The sequence below is a fragment of the Pipistrellus kuhlii genome, unplaced genomic scaffold (assembly GCF_014108245.1).
Source record: "Pipistrellus kuhlii isolate mPipKuh1 unplaced genomic scaffold, mPipKuh1.p scaffold_m20_p_1, whole genome shotgun sequence".
Classification (NCBI taxonomy): Eukaryota; Metazoa; Chordata; class Mammalia; order Chiroptera; family Vespertilionidae; genus Pipistrellus; species Pipistrellus kuhlii.
Genome location: NW_023425404.1, coordinates 12,805,029 through 12,831,926, shown reverse-complemented (window position 1 = coordinate 12,831,926; position 26,898 = coordinate 12,805,029). Strand labels below are relative to the sequence as shown.

The 26,898-nt window shown below is 45.0% G+C and overlaps 1 protein-coding gene across 1 annotated transcript in view; it reads right to left on the bottom strand.

The window, feature by feature from the left end:
• Positions 1-26,898, bottom strand: part of HEATR4 (HEAT repeat containing 4) — a 51,029-nt gene that overhangs the window by 22,856 nt on the left and 1,275 nt on the right. Inside the window, exons 2-8 of the mRNA XM_045578863.1 lie at positions 17,193-18,132; positions 15,117-15,304; positions 13,981-14,121; positions 7,979-8,179; positions 6,468-6,611; positions 3,547-3,726; positions 696-856 (exon numbers count right to left, since the gene is read on the bottom strand). Of these exons, the coding sequence (XP_045434819.1) occupies positions 696-856; positions 3,547-3,726; positions 6,468-6,611; positions 7,979-8,179; positions 13,981-14,121; positions 15,117-15,304; positions 17,193-18,067 (1,890 nt within the window). The 5' untranslated portion in view covers positions 18,068-18,132. The remainder of the gene's footprint in view (positions 1-695; positions 857-3,546; positions 3,727-6,467; positions 6,612-7,978; positions 8,180-13,980; positions 14,122-15,116; positions 15,305-17,192; positions 18,133-26,898) is intronic.

The following is a 26,898-nucleotide window of genomic DNA, read 5'->3' as shown; positions in this document are numbered from 1 at the left end:
CTCACTGGTTGGTCCCTGTTTGTGCCCTGACCAGGGATCAAACCCACAACTTTGGCGTATGGAACAATGTTCCAACCAACTGAGCTACCAGGCCTCGGCATTCCTCTTCCTGACTTGAACTACCTTTACTCCTAAAATGATTTGTATGTGCCTCAATCTTTGTGTTTCATGTTTCTGCTGAAAGTAAGCAATTCTAGATCTGTGTGATTTCAAGGATAAATTTATGGCAAAATTCTACATGTTACAACTCTTATGGCATACACAGAAACCATCTGCAGTCTACTTTTTCACCTTTCTCTAGTGGTCAGCAAACTCATTAGTCAGCAGAGCCAAATATCAACAGCACAGCTATTGAAATTTCTTTTGAGAGCCAAATTTTTAAAACTTAAACTTCTAACACCACGTCTTCAAAATAGACTCGCCCAGGCCGTGGTATTTTGTGGAAGAGCCACACTCAAGGGGCCAAAGAGCCGCATGTGGCTCGCGAGCTGCAGTTTGCTGACCACGACGCTAAGCTGTCATCACTTTTCCTTGTACACACCTCTACACTCCAGTTCAACGACTCCAAGCCTAGTTTTACCTATGCTTGAGATCTCCCTACCCAACCACACCTGCATTTTCAATTCTTTACATGCACTGAGACCCAGCTGTTCCCAAACTTGGTTTCTTTTTCTGACCTTGTAATGCATACGTACCATCTTCCCACTGAGATGACTCAGGAGCAGGCAAGCCTGGTGCTCAGTGTCCTCATTCTTCTTGTTAAACAGCTGATAGAGGATCCTCTTAATCACAGGGTAAATGTCCACACCCTCCAGAGCCAAGCACTGAGCTGCAGCCCAGCTGTCCACGTTATTACCTGCCATGGTGGGGTGAACAGAGTCCAGAAAGGTTCTCTCTGATTCCTCTGCATCCAGATGTTACCTGCCTCATATCTCACTTCCCTGTGCCACCTCTCAGTCTAGAAATCCAATTCCATATTTAAACCATATTAAATGGATCATATCAAGGTTTTAAATATAGACTGAAAAATCTTTTTTAAAATATATATATATTATTGATTATTTATTTATTTATTTATTTACAGAGAGAAAGGGAGAGGGATAAAGAACTAGACACATTGATGAGAGAGAAACATTAATCAGCTGCCTCCTGCCACCCCTTTCTGGAGATGTGCCCGCAACCTCGATACATGTCCTTGACTGGAATCGAACCTGGGACCCTTCAGTCCACAGGCCGACGCTCTATCCACTGAGCCAAACCGGTCAGGGCTAGACTGAAAAATCTTAACCTCAAAAGTTAAGTCTTCCCCAGCTGCAATGAATTTCAAGTTCTAAGGTATTGTCTCCTCTCCCACTCCTACTTTTCTACAGATGAAGGTTTCTGTTACATAGTAGAGGGCGGGGATAGGATCTCTTCCCTGTATTACTACTTTTTGCTGTATTACTACTCCACGATGCATGTGGACAATACCGATAAGTTAATGTGCACAAATGGAAGCATGATGTGTTCAAGTGATTTTTAATTTTCAGGAGGTATTCTTAAACATGATTACATCATATTTTCAATTACCAAAACAAAATCCAGTTGTGTGAAAGGGCATGGTTTCTGGTCAAACGCATCTATGAAACACCACTAGGTGGCAGTGTACCTACTTTGTCAAAGTACCTAGGAAGAACTACTTTTTCCATGTTCTAAGATGAACTGAAATCCAATACAGTAGACATCACAGACATGACAGTGGAGAGGAACAGATGGAAAATCCTGGGGTTTGCACCACACTGGATACTTCTTGGGACTCATCCCTATCTCCCATCTCTTGAGGTTCTTACTCCAGACACTGGGATTAGTGGGAAAAGAACACATAAGGGGATTCAAGGTTCTCCAATCTCTGATGTCCTCACTGATTTCACATATTCTTGCCAGCCTGTACTTGGCCTTCACTAATTTGACCACAATTCTAGCTGAACTCCTTACTGGTCCCAGCTGTGTCTACTTTAGGCGGGTAAGTGTTCATGTCTTCTCTTTCCCTGTAGGCATTGCCTGTCCTTACATTTTGAAGTTAGTCAGGTTCTTTTTCAATGTAAGGGTGGGAGTAACACTCCTTCCAGTTCTCTACATCCAGGGCAGAAAGTGAAAGACCTGAATATGTTTTTCCTCCCTCTTGTGGAAGAAAAATATTTCCCAATGACTGTTCTATATTTCCAAGATTTAAAAATCCCAATGTGAAAAAAAAATCCCAATGTGTACATTAACATATACTCAATTCTTATCCAATCCCCACCCTAATTATATTTTTGTTAAAAAGATTGGTTCATTGGCTATGCATACATTTTCTATGGGAAAAGGGAAGATTTCTGCGTTGGATCGTACCCTTTAGAGTAGGGGTGTCGAACTCAGTCAGAGAAGGGGCCAAAATCTAAAATCCAGCCTAAATCGCGGGCCGAATGGTTTACTGAACAGTCATAAACTGTCATTGTGATGGAAATGCAGCGGAGTGCAGTGATGACAGCGCGGTGCGGGCCACATTGCAAGGCCTGGTGGGACGGATTTGGCCCACGGGCCTTGTGTTTGACACATGTGCTTTAGAGATAATTAAATGTGATCATAGACTTTATCTTCTGTGGCTTGTTGATTGTAAAGAATAAAATGTACATACGTGTGTGGGGGAAAAAGTTAAATCTTAACAGATTCTTGTTAGGTAGCAGCAATAAGGCACTTCTGGCCTGGCTGAGAGATAGTTTTTCCTCCCCTTAGAGATTGGGATGTCTGGAGTGGAGGCTTTCTTAAAACAAATGAAAAGTTGCTGGAGCCGGTTTGGCTCAGTGGTAGAGCGTCGGTCTGCGGACTGAAAGGCCCCAGGTTCGATTCCGGTCAAGGGCATGGTTGCGGGCACATCCCCGGTAGGGGGTGTGCATAGAGGCAGCTGGTTGATGTTTCTCTCTCATCGACGTTTCTAGCTCTCTATCTCTCTCCCTTTCTCTGTTAAAAATCAATAAAATATATATACTTTTTTAAATGAAAAGTTGCTGAGTTTCTATATGTAGGAGGCCAAACCAGTCTGCCCGTTGTCTTTGTCCGGATTCCGCAGACAAAGAACAGGCACAACTCTGAGCAGGTAGGCACCATGGGCACATCACTTGACCTTTTTGCTGTATTACTACTCCAGCAATGCATGTGGACAATACCTATAAGTTAATGTGCACAAATGGAAGCATGATGTGTTTAAGTGGTGATTTTTAATTTTCAGGAGGTATTCTTAAATATGATTACATCATATTTTCAATTACCAAAACAAAATCCAGTTGTGTGAAAGGGTCTGGTTTCTGGTCAAACGCATCTATGAAACACCACTAGGTGACAGTGTACCTATTTTGTCAAAGTACCTAGGAAGAACTACTTTTTCTATGTTCTAAGATGAACTGAAATCCAATACAGTAGCCATCACAGACATGACAGTGGAGAGGACAAATGGAGTAGCTCTAATGGTAAGGTATCTCTTCGCTTTACCCCATATTCCCAGGTCAGAAGAAACAGAGAGTTCCTCACCTTTCATGAGGGCAGTATGCATGATCTCCCGGGCAAGGGGATTATGTGACTGTATAGCATATTGGCATACTGCTGCCGCCATCTGCACATTGAAATTCTGGTCACCAAGAGCAGCCTCCAGAGGCGGGAGTAGGACCTCTGGCAAGTCCTGGATTGATGGGCCTTCCACAGTCTTCTTGTCTGTGATCAAAAGAGAGTGCTAGCCCCTTTGCATTTCTCTGAAACACAGCTTCCTTCCCAGAGCCACATACCCGTTGCAGGTAATACAATTAGAGGTTAGCTGGGCCCCTACAATGGGCAGGATTTTATGACTCACTTCTGTGCTGGGTATGCCAATTCCACCCTTTACCATCTGGCCTGGAAGAAGCTATATTCAAGCCAAAGAAGAATGTTTCCAGCTAGGCTATGGTCACTTGCCATTAGTTTTAGTGATAAAAATCAACCTGTTTACCCTATATATTTTTGTGTTTTTACATTACATTTTGTACTTTCATATTATTTTTAATAATAATAGCAATTACATTTAGGTAGTGCTTTGCCATCTATATGGTGTTTTCTATTCATCTCATTCGTTCTTCCAACCTTTATTGAAGTGGACAAGGCAGAATTTACGGCAGAACTGAAATATGTGTATGTTTAACAAACAGACTCACAAAACTATTATAAGTCACATAGTATCAGACTTCCCAAGGGTATAGGATGGGAGCACAGTGTGCCAACAGGGCACTCCCTTTGGCCAGAGTCTATGAGGTGGTTTGTATAGCATTTCACGGATCCCTCTGAGGACACCTCAGGACTATGGTCTTATGTTTCACTGGAGTATCTCTTATAACAACTCTTAGGGTCCCTAAAGGGGATGCTGTTATTAAGCCCCAGCATTCATGGAAACCTAAAGAATGGTGCCCCTTGACAGATTTACATTTCATTTATAGTTCTTCCCAGTCCAAATGTAACTAATCAGTCAGGGTTCATTTCTATCATAAGCAACATTGCCTATAAAGATAGTTCCTGTCCTTATCAAGTTAGCAGAGTGACAGGTATGCATTTAATTTAAACTCAAATTCTCAAGTAGAAGGGGAAGGATTTTATTAACCTTTTGTTCACAACTATCCTCACTTTATAGATAAGGAATTTGAAACTTGGAAAAGCTGAACCTGTGACTAAGGTTTTAGGACTTCTAATCTGTCCTTTGTACTACCGCTACAATCCAGTATGCCAACTGTTAAGAATGACCTAGATGGAAATACATAGTTCAGGGGAATACTGTTTCCCCGAAAATAAGACATCCTCCGAAAATAAGACCTAGCGCATGGAAAGATAATACATTCCCTGAAAATAAGACCTAGCACAACTTTGGGAGAAAAAATTAATATAAGACACTGTCTTATTTTCGGGTAAACAGGGTAGAAACAATGGGTTATTTCAAGAAATAATGAGATCATTTTCTTTGGGAAGGTGTGGGGAGGAAACAAAACAAAATCTGGACACCTAGGACACGTAAAAGGGATCACATGAAAGGCATAGTTCTGGCGGGAGATAAAGATGTTTGTATGGCCGAAACTGGTTTGGCTCAGTGGATAGAGCATTGGCCTGCGGACTGAAAAGTCCCAGGTTCAATTACGGTCAAGGGCATGTACCTTGGTTGTGGATACACCCCCAGTGTGGGGTGTGCAGGAGGCAGCTGGTCGATGTTTCTAACTATCCTTCTCTCTTCCTCTCTGTGAAAAATCAATAAAATACATATTTTTAAAAAGATGTTTGTATGTATGTGGAAAATTTGGGGATAAGATTATGAGATATGTTGCTGTTTATTGAAGGTTTTTTCTATGTGACAGGCACTGAGAATATACCATCCCATTTAATACCCAAGGAAATAAGCAATTATAATAAAAAATGTATGTGTGTGGACACATGTCTAGCAGGGACACCAAACCAAGTCTGGGTGGTGGGGCAGGGAAGACTCCTCAGAGGAGGTGACACCTTAGCTGAAAGTTGAAGGGCAAGTATAGAAATTAATCAGATGAAGAGAGAAGAGTCTTCCAGGAGAGGAAACAACAAATTTGGAGGGGGGGAAAAAAAAGTCCATATCTGGAACTCAATAGACAGGATTTAAGTGGAATGAAACTTTAAAAACCTGGCAGTTTTGTAGAGCCAAAATAGTCCCTGCCCTGAAAGAGTCCCTTGCCTGCTAGTGATAGCAGAAAAGCACACAGACAATTATGACAGATACATATTAGGACTGGAATGATATTAGGATGCTAACCTGCAGCAGAGAAGAAAAAGTGTCAGCCCAGGCTTCGCATAAAAGGTGATATCTGAGAGGGGGACTTGAGGGACCAGTGTCCATTGGTTTTATGTCCTTTCAATGGCATTTATACACTGAGTGGTCAGATTATGATGATCTCTTAACACATAATAATCTGGCCACTCAGTGTATATATGAGGCCCGGTGCATGAATTCCTGCATGGGTGGGGCCCGGCCAGCCTGGCCACAGGGAGGGGACATGGGCAGTTGGCCAGCTTGCCTGCTGGTTGAACTCCTGGTTGAGGGGACAATTTGCATATTAGCCTTTTATTATATAGGATAGACACTGAATAGTCAGATTATTATGCGTTCAGAGACCATCATAATCTGGCCACTCAGTGTATAATAGTTTCCAACATTGGGTCCTGTGTCTTGTTAAACCTGTTTCTGCTAACGAAAAGAAAACTGAAGAGGATTTTCACACTTAAAACATGCCGTTACCATACTAATGACTTCCAGGAAAACGAGGCCGCACGTTCGAACTCGCAGAAAGTGGGAGATGATGCTTCGCTTCACGCCACTTCGGCTTACAAAGGGTTCCACGGGCGCATCTGCTTCCGGAGAGCAGGGGAAACCTGTAGACAGTGTTCGCCAGCAGTCCCGTCCTGGCTCTCACCTGGGTCCTCCTGCGCCCTGGCAATCCGGGGCCGTTCTAAAGCCGCGGTGGCACACGTGGCGATGGCTTGGATCCGAATGTCATCGTGCATGTCCACCAAGCTTCGCAGCAGACCCTCTATTGTCTTGTTGCGCCACTCGATGACTGTGACACAGGGAGGGGAATGAGAAGAGAACCACTTGGCCAGGGTTAGACGCTGGACTGCAGGCGGGTGACAAGAAGCCCTCTCCCCCCTCGCTCTCTCCCCCTCCCCCAGGACAATTCAAGCAAAACACTAGCACAGAAAAATAAAGGGCCTCAGGGATGGGATCCTTAGGGAAGTTATTTCTCTGAGGATCCATACACTCTCTGGTTCAGTCCCAAACACCTTCCCCCCACCCCCAATCTCATCCTATAGCCTGTCTCTCTCTGCTTAAACAGCTTCATTGTTAACCGTCTGGAAAATAAAAGGGGCAATAAAACATGGCGGTTAAGGGCACTTTGTTATCAGACATACCTGTTTTGGAATCACAGTTATTAGCTGTGTGACCTTGGATACGTTACGTAACCTGTCTGAGCCTGAGATTTTCCATCTGTGAAATGGGAATGATACTGGGATCTACCACGCTGAGTGGCTGAATAGTACCTGAGTTAACTAGACAACGTTGAGCAAAATGCCTGGCATGGAATCATGAGGTTTCCTTGCCTTTGAGGGCTCCTCCGTCTGGCTTTCAAGGTCATTCTCATGTGATTGCTAATGGCTCTCTTTGTTGGTATCAAGCTTTGATCTCAGTGCTCCCACCATCTGTGGTTGCTCCCTTTTTTAGTATATGTGCTGCCAAATGGCTTTTACTTAGCATCATCTCTTTACAACTCTTTTATGCTTATCTGATCCGGTTTACGAAATGGAGCACCTCTCTTCTTCCTGCCCTAGCTAAATTAGTTTCTCAGGTTCTGAAAGACAGCAGCCCTTGCGTCCTCAAATCTTATAGCTTTCAACAAGTCCTTGCTAGGCGCTTGCTCTGCACCAGGCACTCAGACTTCTGCTCCCATATCTCTGAGGGCAAAGTAGATATAGGATAACCCCAACTCCACGAATGAGTTTTGGAGGGGGTGGTTTATACCACAGACAACTACCGTGTGAATAAAATAGCTATAAGGGTTTCTTGGGGGTTTTTGACCGTTACATGTCCATTTCTTGGACAGCGTGTTTCAACCCCCCTTCACGTAGTATGTATTGAACACAACGTTTCAGGGGTCAGTAAGTTAGGGTCCCTGCCTGCCAAGAGTTCTCATCATAGTGAGTTTCCACAGATTACTGAAGTACAACCCACCCATGCAAAGGTATTCACATGCCAGCTAGCATTGTGTGAAAGGATCTTGTCTAGTCTAACCTTGATGAGACAACCAGACTTTTATGTTTTACAAGAGGATGGATTTTCAAAGTCTGAGGAACACGAGTCCAAGGTGAGAGCCTCCTCCCCCACAAATGCATACTGACACCTCTTCATGTCCCCGCCCCGTCCACTCACTCAGAGCCCAGGCGGTCCTCCATTCCTGCAGCATCCTCCGCAGGACCAGCAGTTTCCAGGGCACATCCTCCTTCAGGGAGTCCGCCTGCACCTTCATTTTCTTGGTCTTACTGGTCACGTCCTCACCCCTCTGCATCAGCAGATCCTTGGCCGGGGTGGGCAAAGCGGCCCAGCGTGGGGCTCCTTTCACGGGCCTACAAGCTGTGCAGGGTGCCAGTGTGAGGTGCTGCCCTCGGCCCTGTGTTCCAGCAGCATCTCACTCCTACTCCTGACTGAGACCAAGGCAAAACAATATCCTCAAGAGCAAACGTCCTTGTGGTTAGATAAAGGGAACTGAGTGCAAATCCCACGGGGAGCTGTGACTGCAGACGTGAGAAAGCCACGCTGGTGGGGGAGGAAAACTGAGCTATTTACAAACCTTTCTGTAAGTCTAATAAATCTTTAGGCACATACATATGTTTATAATACAAGCCCAGAGCACAAAATTGCAGGGCCTGCCTACCTGTGCATGCCCGCCCACCCGCAGCGATTACAGCCCTGCCGACCCGCCTGCGCCTCGCTGTGCGCAGCTCCGCCCACCTGCACGCTCCTCGCCGCCCACCGACCCACGCCGGTCTTTGGTCGTTATGACATTAGGGCCACTGGGATTTTATAATTATAGATATAAAAGGCTTTGTTCCTAAAATTCGATATTTGATATATTACAATTTAGAGTATAATGGGCCATTAATTTCTAGTTTAAGTGTTCTTTTTTAAAAAATATTTTTTATTGATTTTTTACAGAGAGGAAGGGAGAGAGAGTTAGAAACATCGATGAGAAAGAATCATAGCTCAGCTGCCGCTTGCACACCCCCTACCGGGGATGTGCTCACAACCAAGGTACATGCCCTTGACTGGAATCAAACTTGGGACTTTCCAGTCCGCAGGCTGATGCTCGATCCACTGAGCCAAACCAGTTTTGGCTAAGTGTTCTTTTTAATGCTTTTAATTTGGGAGTAAGAATGGTCCTGCAAGCTGCTACACTTTCAAGATTTTGGCATCTCAGAATTTTTCCTAATTATGACAAATAACAGTTGGAACTTTGAGAACAGAAGAAAATCCTATATAATAAAAGGCTAATATGCAAATTGACCAAATGGTGGAATAACCAGTTGCTATGATGTGCACTGACCACCAGGGGGCAGGCGCTCAATGCAGGCACTGCTCAGCCAGAAGCCAGGCTCACAACTGGCGAGGGCAGTAGTGGTGGCAGGAGCCTCTCCCACTTCCTTGGCAGTGCTAAGGATGTCCGACTGACGGCTTAGGCCTTCCCCCCAGTAGTCGGACATCCCCCAAGAGCTCCCGGACTGAGAGAGGGCCCAAGCTGGGCTCAGGGATATCCCCCACCCGCCCTGAGTGCATGAATTTTGTGCACCGGGCCTCTAGTATTATATAAGTATAGTTGATATATAAAAATAGTTATAGCTGTTATATTTTTCTAGACTTAACGTGATCCCTGATATGAGATTCAGAAAGCGTCTTTCTCAGAGGAGTAGTAGTGTAGAGAAGAAGGCAAAACAGATAAAAACATTTCTGGCCCGGCCAACGTAGCTCAGTGGTTGAGCATCAACCTATGAACCAAGAGATCACGGTTTGATTCCAAGTCAGAGCACATATCTGGATTGCAGGCTCGATCCCCAGTCAGGGTGAGCAGGAGGCAGCCAACCAATGATTCTCTCTCATTATTGATGTTTCTATCTCTCCCTCTCCCTTTCTCTCTGAAATCAATAAAAATATATTTTAAAAAGAAAACAAAACCTTTCCAGACTACTAATTTCATTATTTGCCACATTGCTTCTCAGTTTCATGTTCTAATCTGTCACTGTCAGCAGTTTCTGTTTTTCCAGAGTTCATTCCAACTCCAACGTGTTTAGATGTGCTCCGAATCAATTCTTTTCTTTGAGTAAGGAGGGCAATGCCACTTCTTTCTTCTAATGTAAAAAGAGACCTGTGAGACTCCAGGGCAGTTTAGCTCAGATGCTCATATAGGCCACACCCTAAAAATGGCGCTCACCCAGCTGATCACGCTGGGGGAACTCAGTCACCCTGAGTTCAGGGCTTCCTTCCTTTGCAGTGTAGGATGTGCTCAGCCAGAAGCCACAGAACCAGCTCCAGACAGGTCAGCTCCCAGGGAATAGATCCTTGGCCACATGACATACCCCCACTTCTCTCAGCCTTCTTAAAATCCTTTTCCTGGAAGTGAGTAGCTGGTCCTCCTGTATGCCCCTGCCCAGGGAGTTAAAACCGATGTGGTCAGAAAGTCTTAAATCTCTGCCAGGTAAACTCTAAGAGAATAAACATGTACAACTACCAACATTTATTTTACTGCCAGCCCTTGAGTTCTAGGCAGGTAGAAATACACCCACTAGCCACCTTCCGCCTCCGAAGTGACCTAAAGGGAACATACACGGAAACAACCCTCTGATTGTCTATGGGAGAAAAGGCGCAGTACACCTAGTTGGCAGAAACAGATGGTGCCTTTGTGACGTGTACTGTAAACCTGTGCTTGCTATACAGGAACCATGATGATCTAGGCACACTAAGAGAGTTTTCGGTCCACTGTATACTTACTTTCTTTCTTTTTTTAAAAATACTAGAGGCCCAATGCATAAAACTCGTGCAAAGGGCTTGGCCCTCACAGCCATGGTGGCTGCCTCAGCCCTCACAGGCCCGGCTTCATCCAGAAGGATGTCCAGAAAATCGTTCAGCTGTCTGGTCTAATCAGCATATTATGCTTTTATTATTATAGATATGTTTATTGATTTCAAAGAGGAAGGGAAGGGAGGGGGGGGATAGAAATAGCAATAATGAGAGAATCACCTGATCAGCTGCCTCCTGCACACCCCCTACTGGGAATCCAGCCCGCCACCCAGGCATGTGGCCTTGACCTGAATCGAACCTGGTACCCTTCAGTCCTGAGGCCAATTCTGTATCCACTGAGCAAACCGGCTAGGGTTGTACAGTTTATATCTTAAGAATTTTAATCATTTTAAGGGAATCACCATCTAAGTTTTCAATTCAATCAAAAGGGGGAAAAGGGGGGAATCTACACACATCTAACCTCAGGAAGTTTTCTATTACTTTCAGGTTATTTCATATCCAGTATTTCCTGAGATGAGATGGTGAATAAAATAGTTGTAAGAAGATATATATATATATATATATATATATATATATATATATAATTACTATTCTGACTTTACTTTCCTCAGATCAATTTCAAATACTGTTTTAAAAAGAGATTTGATGTCAAAAACCTACAGCATCAGCTCATTTAAATGTTCTGTGTTCTGAGGGGAAAGGTGGGTATCCAGCTCTGTTGGGGATAAGGTGGCTAAGAAGCAAGCGAGATAGGTTGTGAAGTTTCTGTGAATGCAGCAGGATCCTCAGAGGAATAAAAAAATAATAATAATAAGCCCTAACCGTTTTGGCTCAGTGGATAGAGTGTCAGCCTGTGGACTGAAGGGTCCCAGGTTCGATTCCGATCAAGACCATGTACCTTGGTTGTGGGCACATCCCTAGTGGGGCGTGTGCAGTGTGCAGGAGGCAGCTGATTGATGTTTCTCTCATCAATGTTTCTTTCTTTCTTTTCTTTTCTTTCTTTTTTTTTTTTTTTAATATATTTTATTGATTTTTTTACAGAGAGGAAGGGAGAGGGATAGAGAGCGAGAAACATCGACCAGCTGCCTCCTGCACACCCCCTACTGGGGATGTGCCCGCAACCAAGGAGCATGCCCTTGACCTGAATCGAACCTGGGACCTTTCAGTCCACAGGCTGACTGACGCTCTATCCACTGAGCCAAACTGGTTTTAGCTCATTGATGTTTCTAACTCTCTAACCCTCTCCCTTCCTCTCTGTAAAAAAATCAATAAAATATATTTTAAAGTAATGATAATAATAGCTTCATTAAGGTAGAATTTACATCCTGTAAATTCCATCCTCTTAAAGTATATATAATTCAGTGTTATTTTAATATATTTGCAGAGTTGTGCAACTATCACTCAGCAACCACTGATCAACTTAGTCTCTGTGTGTCTGCCTTTTCTCAGAGCAGAGGACATGCAGAACAGAGCTGGCTTGTGGGGAAGGTAGTATACTAACAATAGTGCCTTGAGTTTGTACAGCACTTAATGGTTTATAAAACATATTCACAGTCACCTAAGAATCAAAAAGTATCACAGAAGTGCCTGGCTATAGGAATTATTAGTGGCTCAGTATATACATACATACATATACATATACATATACATATACACATACACATACACATACACATACACATACATATACATATACATATATATATATATATATATATATATATATATATATATATATCAGAGAGGAAAAGAGGGGAGAGAGAGATAGAAAGATAGAAACATCAATGACGAGAATCACTGATTGGCTGCCTCTGCATGTCCCCTTCTGGGAATTGAGCCCATAACCCCAGCATGTGCCCTTGACCAGAATTAAACCTGGGACCCTTCAGTCCATAGGCTGACACTCTATCCACTGAGCCAAACTGGCTAGGGCTAGTGTCTCAGTTTTATTTTTATTTTTTTTTAAGAGAAGTTTTATTTTATTTTTATTTTTTAAATATATTTTTATTCATTTCAAAGAAGAAAGAAGAGGGAGAGAAAGATAGAAACATCAATGATGAGAATCATTGATCGGCTGCCTTCTGCACACCCTCACCGGGGATTCAGCCCGCAACCTGGGCATGTGCCCTTGATCAGAATGGAACCTGGGACCCTTCAGTCCGTAGGCTGACGCTCTATCCACTGAGCCAAACTGGCTAGAGCTAGTGTCTTAACTTTAAAGAAGCAACTAAAACTCCAAAGGTGACTTGCCAAAATCTAACCCAAGGCTCTGCAGGGGTGCTTTCTTCACTGCTTTATAATAGTGCTCCTCAACAAGGAAGGAGGGGGTGTGGGTATTGGGGAAGCTATGCATACCACCATCAGTAGCATCTCTACTCTAATGACTGATAGCTAGCCAGGCAGCACTAGAGACAGAGGTTTAGGGGCTGGTGGGAAAAAGAACGGGTCACTGGTGCTACTAGTTTCTGCACATGAGGGGACCACCTCAACCGTGACTCTGCAAAGAAAAGAATCATGGGAAATGGATACATAGTCTCTAGGGGGGTGGGCACTTTTTGTTTTGTTAGCTCATTTCCTGGCTCTTTTCCTTCCCTTATCTGTCTTACGTAATCAAGAATGATGTACTGGTAGAGGATGATGCTATGGCCTGAGAGGCAGGTATTGGCCTGAGAATGGAGTGGGAGGGTAGAGCCAGCCCAACGGAAAAGAGCAGAGTACTCAATCAGGGGTCTGATAAGCATGCCCTGGAAACATTAAGATGGGATCTGCCTTATTGTTAATTACTGGCACTCATTACACCTAAGTTTTATTTTTACTTCAACTGAATGGATGCTTCACAAAACCTCTTCCGAGCTATAGTTACTATTTATGAGAAGATTTTTAAGAAAAGATTTTTTTATTGAGAGAAAGAGAGAAACATCAATGTGAAAGCGAATTGATCGGCTGGGCATGCGCCCTGACCGAGAATCTAACCGTCATCCCTTCCGGGCGGGGATGGTGATGCCCAGCCAATGGCCAGGGCAGGGAGATGGTTTTTAGTTGGTAGGAAGAGACTCTCCTCGATGCTGGTGGTGCCCTGCCCTTTGAAACAGGGATCTTAAAGAAACGGTGCCTGAGGCAGTGTGGCTCAGTTGTTTGGAGCATTGTCCCCTACGCCAGGCTCAAACCCTGGGTGGGACACAAACAGGGAGTTGGGGGGAAAGGAGCAACCCATTAATGTCTCTCTTTCTCTCTCTCTCTCTCTCTCTCTCTCTCTCTCTCTCTCTCTCAGATCAATAAAAACATATCCTTGGTGAGAAGTTTAAAAAGAAAGGAAATGGCCACACTGCCATCTTTATGCCCATCACCAGCTTCCTGCTTACGTGCTTCAGGAACTGGCTGGGAAGACCACCTTTCTGGGGTTTCAGGGAAGACCTTGGTTAGCTGCTTCTGGTACCGGTTGAGGTTCTCCAGGAAAATTAGGTCTCTCTGTGCACCAATCTTGTGGACGATCTGGACTTTATCTATGAACAGATAAAGAAATGATGAGTCAAATACACAGAGGGGGCAAAAAACAAAAAAGAAATAATGAGTCCCCAGCACCTCCCTTCTCACCCTTCTGGGCTTTAGTCACCTGGACCAGATCCAATTTCGTCTTACCCTCCCCCAAGCCCCAGGGACGCCTGGCTGCCATGCTCAGCGGTGAGGCCTGGAAGGAAGGCGGAGCCTGTCTCACTAGGAAAAGCTAGATGCTGATGAAGGGCCACCTACGTCATCTCTTCTTGGTCATGAATGCTTTTTCTTAAGCACTTTAGGAATGCGTTGAGTCTATAGCAATTGAGGAACAAGATGGGAGTAGGAAAGGATGAACAGCTTGGCTGGGCATTGGGCAAGGAGCATTACAAAATGCTTTCCTGTCTACGGATTACATGAAGTGCATTTTTGTTAATGTTGTTTTACACATGAGGCACATAAGGCTCAGAGAGATTATATCATTTGCTGAAGGTTAGGAGGAAAGGATTAATTCAGGACTTAACCTCGGATCTGCCTGACTCCAAAGCCTGTGATATATTTTTTTCTCCAATATAGCACCTCAGTGGGGGAATGTCTCACAGTGAGAGGAGGGAGAGGGATGTACAGAGAAGAGGTAGATTGTTCCCAAAGCCAAACCTTGCTTGCTTTACAATCCCACCCTCCACGGCCTCCTTAGAGAGCTAGAGAAAGGAGGAAGAGGGAGGACCATTTTCTCAGGGAAGACCTTGGCTAGCTGCTTGTCTGGACATCTCCCCTTCCTCTCCCCACACACCCCTCACAAAAACAAAACAAAAAACAAAAACAAACAAACAACAAAAGCCCACACGCAAATAGCTCGTATGAGAGTGACCAGGGAATGTTATGCAGATGTTACCAGGAACACCAGGGTCATCCAGGACCTCATCTGCACCCATGACTGTCACCCCCCAGCTTCCTCCCATCTCCAGGCCTCCTCAGCCCCCGCCAAAGGGCCCGGCTCCATTACCAAAGTAAATCTCCTGTGCAAAGGTGTTGTCGGTGGAGTAAGCATGCTTCCCAGCTCGGAGAGTCACCTGCCGGATGTAGCTCTGTGTTGGGGACTGGCAGATGATCTTCTCTTCATTGATGTACTCGGCGGTCTTGTTGTCAGACGTTGTTTCAACACCTTGCTCTTGAGGCGAATAATTAGGCAATCTGGCAGGAGTGAGAGAGGGAAGGAGAAAAGGAGGGGAAAGGTAGGAGATGGACTTCCTCCTTTCTATCAGATCCACAGCTCACTCTCTTTCCTATTTTTTTTTTTTTATAATATGTTTCTGGCCTGCCTGATGTGGCTCAGTGGATAGAGTGTCGGCCTGTGGTTCGATTCTAGGACATGATCCCCAACTCCCCAATGGGGGCCGTGCGGAGGTAGCCGATCAATGATTCTCATCATTGATATTTCTATCTCTCTCTTCCTCTCCCTTCCTCTCTGAAATTAAAAGGGGGAAAAAGTTTCTATTGATTTTTAGAGAGAGAGAGAGAGGAAGGGAGAGGAAAAGAGAGATAGGAACATCGATTGGCTGCCATCTGCTCGCCCCCTACTGGGGATCGAGCCTGCAACCCAGGAATGTGCCCTGACTGGGAAGCAAACCATAACCTCTTGGTGCATGAGATGACACTCAAACCATTGAGTACACCTGCCAGGCTCTCTTTCCTTTTTAAGCTCAAAGCACACACACATGAGCATTTTTTGTTTGTTTGTTTACCATTCCCGGAGGTACTGCAATACCAGATCGATGCTCAGAGTAGACGGAGCAGGTTCCTATTCCAACTCCCAGCTTCAAAAATCCATGTAACAGCCGAAACCGGTTTGGCTCAGTGGATAGAGCGTCAGTCTGCGGACTGAAAGGTCCCAGGTACGATTCCGGTCAAGGGCATGTACCTTGGTTGCAGGCACATCCCCAATAGGGGGTGTGCAGGAAGCAGCTGATCAATGTTTCTCTCTCATTGATGTTTCTAACTCTCTATCCCTCTCCCTTCCTCTCTGTAAAAAAATCAGTAAAATATATATTTTTTAAAATAAAATAAAGAACGCCTTTATTTAACTATTGGCCTCGGCCCCGAGGGGCCAATTGAATATGGAGCTGCCAGAAGGGCCTGCCTGCAGCCACCTTCCCCCTTCGCTGGTGGAGCCACTCCTTCTGCAGCCACTGGAAAGCACCATCACTGCCCATCCTGCCAGCATTACCCTTCCTCAGTGTGGGTGCCCTTCGCGGTCACAGGGACTTGGGGAAGGAAACCCACCTCCTTCAGCTGCCCACTTTATTATCAATAGGGGTGGTTACTTACTGTCCGCTGGACAGGCTGTAAGCACCTTAAAAGACAGGTTCATGTCTATCCCACTGACATTGCACTCCCAGCACTTTGCAAAGTAAAGTAGTGGGGATGCAACTTATATTTCACTAACGCACGAATACATAAATGGGCTCCCGCTTATGTTTGGTTCGCTTTTGGGAATCGGAGCTCTTAGAATAGCTCCAGCCTTCCCTCTGGCTATCCATGAGAAGGAGAGACAGGCACGTGACCCTCTCCGCTCCGGCTGTTTACTTCTCTGCCCCGCGGCCAGCCAGTGTTTGAGTCCGTGACATGCTGGCCTCTCATTCAGGGTAAGGCAGGACCAAACCTCAGAGCCAGGAGGGCTCTGCCTTCCTCACGCTCCCCGTGCATGCGTTTCCGGGAGCGCCTGGGTAGTAACTGGATCAGCAGAAAGGAAAAGGCTGAGAGCCGATCCCTATAACGGCACCGGTTCTCAACGGGGAGCAGTTTTGTCCCACGGGTCCATGTCTGGAGACATCGTTGGAGAGTTACCAGTGGTGGCATCCACAGGAATGCCGTTACACATCTCACAATACACAGGGCCGCCCACCCCCTGCAACCTAGAATGTGGGCAGTGCTGAGGCTGAAACGCTGACGGTGTGCAGATCTACAGAGCAGGCTGGCGGGGAAGTCACAAGAGGTTGGTGGGAGAGGGTAAGCCCACCCAGGATCCCGTGAGGGGAAGCCCGGGATTCTTCAAGGCGGGTCCGGGGCCCGGCCGGTCTACCTGTAATAAACGGGAAGCAGCATCTCTGGCTCCTTCTTCACCTCGGTGGGCAGGCTGACCCTCGGCTCCTCGAAGTCTGCCATCTCCGCTTCCTCCAGTTCTCTCAAGAGCTCCAGGTCGCTGGCGGAGCTGAGCTCGTCCCGGATGTGGCTCCAGTCGTACTGGTGGCGCAGGAAGCTCTGCCACTTGTTGGGGGACATCCCGGGCCTCAGGGGACGCTTGTTCTGGATCCACCGGGCCGTGCGCTTGTTCAGTTTCCCCAGCACGATGGCCTCCCAGGCCCTGGCCTCCTTCTCGTGGGGCGGGAGCCAGGTCTCCCTCTCCAGGTTCAGGTCTGGCGTAGGCGGCAGGCTCAGGAGCTCTGGCTCCTGACAGGGATGAGGAATGGGCAAGCAAGACTTCTCCCGGCCTGCGCTCACCGACTTCTTTTTCTTCTTCCTAAAGAAGGTGGGGCTTCTTGGTTTCTCAGCCGGGGATGTCACCCTTGCTGAGGGACTTGAAGAATCCCAGAAGCTGAGCCTGACAGGTTTCTCAGGCCGGGCCTTCCTGACGGGGGGAGGCTGGACGATGCCGCCTGCGCGGTAGAGGTGATCGAAGTTGTACTGGTTGTAAGGGACGCTGGCTAGCCCTCGCTGCCACACCACCTCCTGAGAGAAGGTGAGGTGGGAAGCCGCCTTTCTAAAATACTGGTTCTTGAGGTCTGCGCAGTGCTGCGGGCTGAAGTGGAAGGCGGGAGGCACGCTGCAGAGGGAGGCGCACTCCTCCTGGCCTCTCGGTTTCCCATGGGAGAAAGGCACGTCCCGTCCCAGCTGTAGGGGGGGCGACTGGTGGAGAGCTTGAAGAAGAAAGGTCTTTTCCTGTTGGTTCCTGGCCATTGTTTCCCAGCAAATGCTGCCTGCCCCGCACCGCCTGGTCCAGAGGCAGGGCCTGGAGGCGTGACCTGCGGAAGGGATGAGAGGACCTGGTGAGGAGGGCTCCAGGTCATAGACATAGGTAACCCACAGCAATACAGAAAGAGAAGAACTTGGGAGATAGATGGGAGGAGGGAAAGTCGTGTGAATTAGAAGGATGAGAGAAAGAAAAGGTACAACATTCTAAGTACTCCTGGCATCAGACCCTTGCTTCCAATCTCACACTTGAACCCAAAACTCAGCGCCCCCATCTTCTTAGCAGAAGCAGTGACCCTGCTTCTCAACAGTATTCCATGCTTCCAGTTTCTCCTCAGACCTGCTTTCTCTCTGTTCAAAGGCTTAGAGCATAATGTTCAGACAACTCAACCTGGCACTCGGAGTTCTCCATGCGTGCAATCGCCCGTTAATGATCTTGTCCTGACTTGTAGCCTCTGGCATCTCCTAGCTCTCCTCCAGCTATTCCTCCCTTCACATAGTGGAGCTTCCGTCTGTGCCTTCTGTATGAAACTAGTGGCCCAGAGCACAGATTCAGGCACATTAAAAGGAAATTAATTAGAAGAAATATTTTAATATTGCTATTTGCCCTTTTCCTATAATAGAAGTGGCAGAGGTGAAAGGAAATTAGTAAAATGTATATAAAAATATATAAATTGATTAATAAGCAATAATAACATGATATAACAACAGCAAAGAGATGATATAAAAACAATATTGATAAAAATAATGATTGATAAATTGATTAACTTATTCTAATAGCTCCCTGTGTACCACATTAAGAGTAAAAACACTTTCAGAGTGCTTGACTAATTTCCCTTGTGATGAAGTATTTACAACTTTAACTCTAATGTCATATGCTCTTTGAACTCGAGAGAAAGCAACATATAACTGACCATGTCCAAAAATGGGTTCAGGTAGGAATATTCCTACTCTGTCTAGATTGGTGCCAGTGAGAGCTTTATACATATTACACATGCGTGAGTCAAGGTTTATTTTTAAATTGCCAGTGCATGTTATATCTACCAGATGGCTGGATGGTCAAACGGATGAATGGTGGTTAACAGCCTTTTATATAGATAGACTAGTGGCCCAGTACACGGATCATGCACATTAAAAGGAAATTAGAAGAAATATTTTAATATTGCTATTCACCCTTTCTCTACAATAGAAGTGTCAACCAAATTCACGATCAACAATGACAGGTCGAAACACATGCATGCTATTGGCACCAGTGAGAGCTTTCTATGTATCACACATGTGTGAGTCAACTTAACATTTTATATAGAGAGAGAAAATACACTTGCTTAGTTAGACCTGCTTTCTCTTATTTTTTTTTAATATATATTTTATTGATTTTTTTCCAGAGAGGAAGAGAGAAGAATAGATTAAGGTGACCAGACGTTCTGCTTTTGGCTGGACAGTCCTAATTTTTAACAATTTGTCCTACGTCTCTCGGCGTTTTAAAACAGTCCTGATTTTTGGAAAGAATTGTTAAAAATTGGGACTGTCCCGCCAAAAGCGGGACATCTGGTCACCTTAGGATAAATAGTTAGAAACATTGATGAGAGAGAAACATCAATCAGCTGCCTCTTGCATACCACCTACTGGGGATGTGCCCACAACCAAGTTACATGCCCTTGACCGGAATTGAACCTGGGACCTTTGAGTCCACAAGCCGACGCTCTATTCCCTGATCCAAACCGGTTTCAGCAAGAGACCTGCTTTCTGATTTAGCCAAACTTCTTCCAGCCCAGTGAAGCACCCCAACTTCTCTTTCAGGTAATTGTCAGCAACACAGCAGTAAATAACAACACGAAGCAGATTATTATTGTAGGCCACACAGGGAGAACAGCAGATAAACTATTTAACTGCAGAAGTGTTTAACTATATTCTGCGCAATAAGAAAACCTGAAATAATTTTCAAGTTCCACCATTTCTTACTTCTCAGTCAGGTCAAGTTTCTAAGCTTTCTAATTCTCCATTTTCCGGCTAATGAAAAGAAAATAGGATTCCACCAAGTCTCCTATCTACCTACTCCAGGACTTCTGTGAGGATCAATTGAGATGAGGCCCAGGAAAACACATCATAGACATTTAGTTAGTGTAAAATGTTTCTACCTGGCTAGAAAGCAAGTCGTGTTCCTGGACTGGAGAAACTGCAAGGAGGCTAGTCACTAGTCACAAGGGAGAGGAAGTCGGGTGTTGCTAAATGACATTATTACGCAGATGGACACATAGCATATAGCCTTTTATATATATAGATTGCCAGGGGCATGTCATATATACTGGCCAGTAGTGGATGGCCGAACAGACGTATGGTCAGTCACTTAGCCTTTTATATATATAGATATCCTTTCTTCCGTATTTAACACAAATTCTATCTATTTTCTCAGCTCAAATTTCTGCCTGCTCCATAACCTCCTTGACCTATCTGGGCCTCCATGTCATACAAAAATGTATAAATTATTTCTAGTCCATGCCAGTTGTTTTAAATTTTAATACTGTGACACTTCACATTATTAAATATATGGCTCTCTATTGCCCTCTTTCTGCTAGCCTTCAAAATCACCTGGTACTTTTTCATATTGTTTCATGGTCATCATTGTTAGAATTTCTAATAGCTGCAAAATATTTTGTCAAGTGTATAAACCACTTTATTTATTTATTTATTAATATATTTTTATTGATTTTTTACAGAGAGGAAGAGAGAGAGAGTTAGAAACATCGATGAGAGAGAATCATTGATCAGCTGCCTCCTGCACACCCCCTATTGGGGATGTGCCCACAACCAAGGTACATGCCCTTGACCGGAATCGAACCTGGGACCTTTCAGTCCCCAGGCCGATGCTCTATCCACTGAGCCAAACCAGTTTCGGCTGTATAAACCACCTTAGCTCTTCCTTAAGTACTGGTTTTAGCTAGCATGGAAAACACTATAGATAACCACTGCCTGAGTTTAATGCTTTGAAAAAAATTTTCCTTCTGAAGCACTTACTTGGACTAATCATGATAATTTATAATTAGGGAATACTTTGCTAAGGGCTTTACACAGGGAAGATATTATAGTCTTCATTTCCTCAGAGAGGTAGGTAGTTATTTCAGATTACACAGGTCTTAAGTAGAGCAGTGATGCTTCAAACCAGCTGCCATTTTCCAGCTCCAGAGAACTTAACCTCTGGGCAACACTGGCCTTGGTTCAAGCTCCACTCACTGTGCTGGCCTTGCCATTCCCTGGGGGCAGGTAGGCCTCATGTACAATGACACAATTATCCTGCCTTGTTTGCCCTGTGTACAAGGTGTCCTTTAGCTCAGATCTGACTCATTTCTCTTTCCTTTATAACACTCACCACAGTACCTTCTCTCCTTAGGGCTTGATTTATCCCACTGGCTTGTGTATTAAATCTCATCTCTCAGTGGATTTTTTTTGTTGTTGTTAAGGGCTAGCTTTCATCTAGATGTCACTAGGTCAAAATTGATAACCTCACTCAAATTAAGTCCCACATGATTGATATGCTATCGCTTTAGAATTTTTTGCACATAAGATGGAATTTGGTTGTTCTATCTCTTCACAACCATGAAGGCAACATGGCCCTAGTATTTTTAAGTATGTAAATGCTGGAAGCCAGTTTCATCGAAAGGTTGATGGAATTTGAGGATTCAACAAGGGCTGAGCCACATATATTATCACTTGCTGGGATGGTATTTCCCCAAACCTGAAAAGGATATATAAATTGTTTGCTGCCAGACAGTGCAGGGCATCTTAATCTACATGTTATTGCCTCCTGTTGGCCAAACACCTGAACAGCTGAAGGCAATTCCCCAATCTGACAATGCTTCTGTACAAAACCCTACTCTTTGAAGTGTATATCTCCACCTTGCCTAAGGACAATTTGTGTTACTAAAAAGCAAGGGGTCTTGAGACAAGGAAAACTTAGTTTCTTTAGCTAGGAACTCTGACCCCAAAGCCTTTCAAAATTATCTTTCGTCATGGACTCTTATTTAATCTATGCACAGCCCCCTCTCCAAATTGCTGAACCCTTCTAGATTCTAGATCAAGACCATCAGCGTTATTTAAAAAGTTAGGGCAGGGGTAGAGATGGTCACAAGGTGATAATTTTCCTGAAATAGTGCCTACTTTTAGTAGTTAAAAATAAACTGTTAGATAAAAACAATATTAGTGTTCTCCTGCCCTGTGTAGTGCCTAGTGGAATATTTTATAATTCTTAACATATCAGTATATCAATTACTTGCTCCTAAGGCAGGGGGCATTTTGATCCTAAACACTTAAAAAGCAGGATGTGAAAAAATAAATAAAAAACAAGATGTGGACTGGTTTCACCCCAAGATGACTATCTATATTAGGGGTGTCGAACTCAATCAGAGAAAGGGCCAAAATCTAAAATCCAGCCTAAATCGCGGGCCGAATGGTTTACTGAACAGTCATAAACTGTCATTGTGATGGAAACGCAGCGGAGTGCAGTGATGACAGCGCGGTGCGGGCCACATTGCAAGGCCTGGCGGGATGGATTTGGCCCGCGGGCCTTGTGTTTGACACATGTGATCTATATGGAATGATTGGGGGTTATCCCTAGTATATGCCCATTAGCCTGTGACATAAAGAATCTTTGGTAACAATGCCAACATTCCAGAAAGAATACCATGTTATCATTATTAATTATTATAAACTAGAGGCCTGGTGCATGAAATTTGTGCACAGGTAGGGTTCCTAGGCCTGCTGGCCATCAGTGCTGCCTGGAGCCTTCCTTCCCCCAGCTGCCAGCTGCTGGCTGCCAGCCTGGACTTTCCTTTGTTTCACGCCACCCCCTGGTGGTCAGTGCACATCATAGCGAGCAGTCAAACTCCCTGTCAGTGAAACTCCCAAGGGGACAATTTCCGTATTAGCCTTTTATTATATAGGATTGTTAAAGAATAGTTATCATCTCTCTATATAAAAGGCTAATCTGCTAAGTGTCCAACCATCTGACCAGTCGCCATGATGTGTACTGACCACCAGGGGGCAGACACTCAATGCAGGAGCTGCTAAACTGCAGTGACTTGGCAGTGGCAGTTCTCTGGTGATGCACCCCAAAACCAGAGAGGAGGGAGCCCAATTCCTCATGAGGCCATGCAATTTCACCATCGGCTGTGGGTTATGTTGTTGCTGGGGCACTGTTCACCCTGAATCTGGTGCGTTCCACACCATGTATAACAGCAAAACTTTGGGGATGTTAAATAGCCGATTTCAGTCCGATCCCTGCAGGCCAGGCCGAGGGACCCCCACCTGCCAGAGGGACCCCACTTATTCTGCAGATGCCGGGGAGGGACCGCGGAAGGTTGGCTCCAGGGCATGTCTGGCCCATCTTGCCCAGTCCCACCCTGCCGACCACCTTCTAATTAATTTCCTTTCAATAATTATGAATCCGTGCACCAGGTCACTAGTGTAATTTTATAAAAAGAAGAAAGCACATGATAGATATATTTTGAAAAGGAATGGAGACAGGACAAAGTGTCATAAGGTTTGATCCAAAGAGGCTTGTCCTGGATGGATTTGGTCAGAAGATAATTGGAAGGCCAGGTTCTGCACTTCCCAACCAAGTTGCCTTGGGACTATTATCCTGAGAAGGCCAGTCTCTAGGGTCTCGTAGGGAACAGTTTAGTGGTATTGAGCTGCAGACAATTAAAAGAGAAGGTGCACAGCCCCATCTGGGTGGTTCAGCTGGTTGGACCAATGTCTAGCACACCAAAAAGGTTGTGGGTACAATCGCTGGTCAAAGTGCATACAGGAGACAATCAATCAGTATCTCTCTCTCTCTCTCTCTCTCTCTCTCTCTCTCTCTCTCTCAAATCAATGAACATATCCTCCGGTGAGAATTAAAGAAGAAGGAAGAGGGAGAAGAGGAAGAAGAGGAGGGAAAGGAGGAGGAGGAGAAGATGAAGCATAGAGAGGGAAGAAAATGCCTATGAATAGAGTTTGGAGACTCCATATTTATATTATCCAAACTTAAATGTTATCTGGACCAACACTGTGAGGCACAGTCCTCTCCCCCATCAAACAGCCTGTAAGAACCCAAAGCAGAGTGGCAGGTCTCAGGTGCCTTTGAGCATTGCCAGCATACGGAGTGGAATAAATGGCATCCTACAGTTATTCCAACCTGGCATAAGTGCAGACGAGGCCCTGCACTCTGGTAGGCAGCAATCCCAGCGTTCTCTCTACACTTTTAGGAACTTGGGTGGACAGGCAGGTGTGGGTTCAGGAGGGTTAAACTATTGATACATGCCTTCAGTTAAAACCTGATACAAGAATCCAGGCTCAAAATGTGTGATATCTCATAAGTTCCAAATTTAGTTCCACTCTCTCTTCGCCTTCCCTGTTCCCTACCCTCACCTCCTGGGTCTGGCACTGTTATTCTGCAGAAATTGTTGAAGTGGACTGAATAGTATGTGTAAAAAGAGCAACATTTTGCTTTCTTCCTTCTGTTATTAAGGCAGTAGAAACTGCCAAAGAAGGAAAGATTAAAAAGAGATAAACCTTAGCACAGTTCATGTCTGAAAGCTTTAAAAAGGTAATACAATCTCACCTCCACCCACAGATTCTCAAATTTTGAAGTAGCACCCAGAGGGCAGTCAGCTTCTCATAGTGTTTGTTTTTTATTTTTTTATTTTTTTAAAATATATTTTTATTGATTTTGTACAGAGAGGAAGGGAGATAGAGAGTTAGAAACATCGATGAGAGTCATCGATCAGCTGCCTCTTGCACACCCCCTACTGGGGATGTGCCCACAACCAAGGTACATGCCCTTGACCAGAATCGAACCTGGGACCCTTCAGTCCCCAAGCCGACGCTCTATCCATTGAGCCAAACCGGTCTTGGCTGTTTATTTTTAACCTTTATTGTTGACAGTATTACATATGCCCCCTTTTTACTCCATTGATTCCTTCTATCCCACCCACACCCAGGCCTACTGTCTGTGTCCATTGGTGATGCATATATATGCATACAAGTTCTCAAGTTGATCTCTTCCCACCCATCCTAGATATTATTAAAGGACCCTCTGCATCAAGATGGGGGGTGGGGAAATTACAACACATTAAAGAAATCACAGCACCAAGAGGTATCTGTCATAGACTGATGAATAAGAACAGACCCAGAGATAAGGAGCGATGGGTCAGACTGTTAGACCTCAAAGGGAGGGTGGGGACAAAAGGGAGAGATCAACCAAAGGATTTATGTGCACACATATGAGCCTAACCAGTGGTCAAGGACAATAGGGGGATGGGGGCATGAGTGGGGAGGTTGGGGGATTGGAATGGGGGGTTGAGGACAAATATGTGATATCTTAATCAATAAAGAAATTTTTAATAAAGAAGTATCTGTGGGGCATATGAAGGAAGTTTGGCTGGTAGGGAGAGCGGGAGAGGGGACTTGTTTTAAATCCTTTCCCTGCTGCCTTTTTCTCATCAGAAATTTTCCTTCCTTTTTCCCCCTCTGCCTTCTCATTCCCATTCTTAGCCATGTAATCACACAACTATACTGCTGTCCGCTGTGGAAACTGCCACAGGGGAGACCTGTTCTTACTCTTATCTTACAAGTTTCAAAACTGCGGCCCAGAGCAGAAACGTGACTCAGATCACAGGACTGGTGAGCAATCCTGATCCTTTGACACCTAATCCCAAACCTTTCCATCTGCTTCAGACCGTCTCTCCTCAGTCAGCTGCCAGTAAACTCCTTTCAGACACCAGGAAAGCAGCAGCGTGTTGAAATTACCTTCAAAATAGCCTCCCACAACAGTCTTCCAAGGGAAGCAGGATTTTGCTGTTAAGCCTGCCTTCGTTTCCTATGTTCCAAGCTGTTTACATTGGTTACTCGGCAGCCGCCGCTTTAGAATTCATGTGTCTGCTCACAGAACCTTGGGGCTCAGTCAGGGGTGTGTTCAGTTATTTACTAAGCTTCCTTCTTTGGGAGCTGAGCTTCTGGAAATTTCGTTGGTTGCTGACAAAGTGGGCTTCTTCATCATTCTTTGAAAAATAAATCTTTACACCCTGGCTGGTTTTGCTCAGTGGGTAGAGTATTGAAAAGAAAAAGAAAAAAAAATCAATCTTTAGCCCTAGCCAGTTTGGCTCAGTGGAAAGAACGACGGCCTGTGAAGTGAAGGGTCCTGGGTAAGTACTGGTCAGGGGCATGGACCATGTGTGCAGGCTGGTCCTGGCCCTGGTTGGGACCCGGGCGGAGGCAATCAATCGGTGTGTCTCTCACATCAGTGTTTCCCCTTCCATTCTTTCTAAAACTCAGTGGAAAAATAACTTAGGTGAGGATTGGGAGGAAGAAAAGAAGGGAGGGAGAGAGGGAGAGAGGGAGGGAGGGAGGAAAGATAAATCTTTCTGTGCAGCTCAATATTTCCCCCCACAGGAGTTCTTAAGTCCTATAGAGTCTTGGCAAAGCAGGGAACACATGAACCCAGCTCTGGCATGCTTCAGTCTTGGGGCCTTTCCCATTCCCCTTTCATCTCTGTCCCCACTTAATCTGCTTCCTTTCACAGTTCAGTTCCACCTCCCCTGCTCCCCAGATCCTGGGTAGATTATCAACAAATTGTACTCTTTTTATAAGGAGACTCTTCGTGTCTTGTTTTGTTTTGTTTTTTAATCCTCACCAGGGGATATTTTTCTCATTGATTTCTAGAGTGGAAGGGAGGGAGGAGAGAGAGAGAGAGAGAGAGAGAGAGAGAGAGAGAGAGAGAGAGAGAGAGAGAGAGAGAGAGAGAGAGAAACATGGACTTGAGAGACGTATATTGATTGGTTATC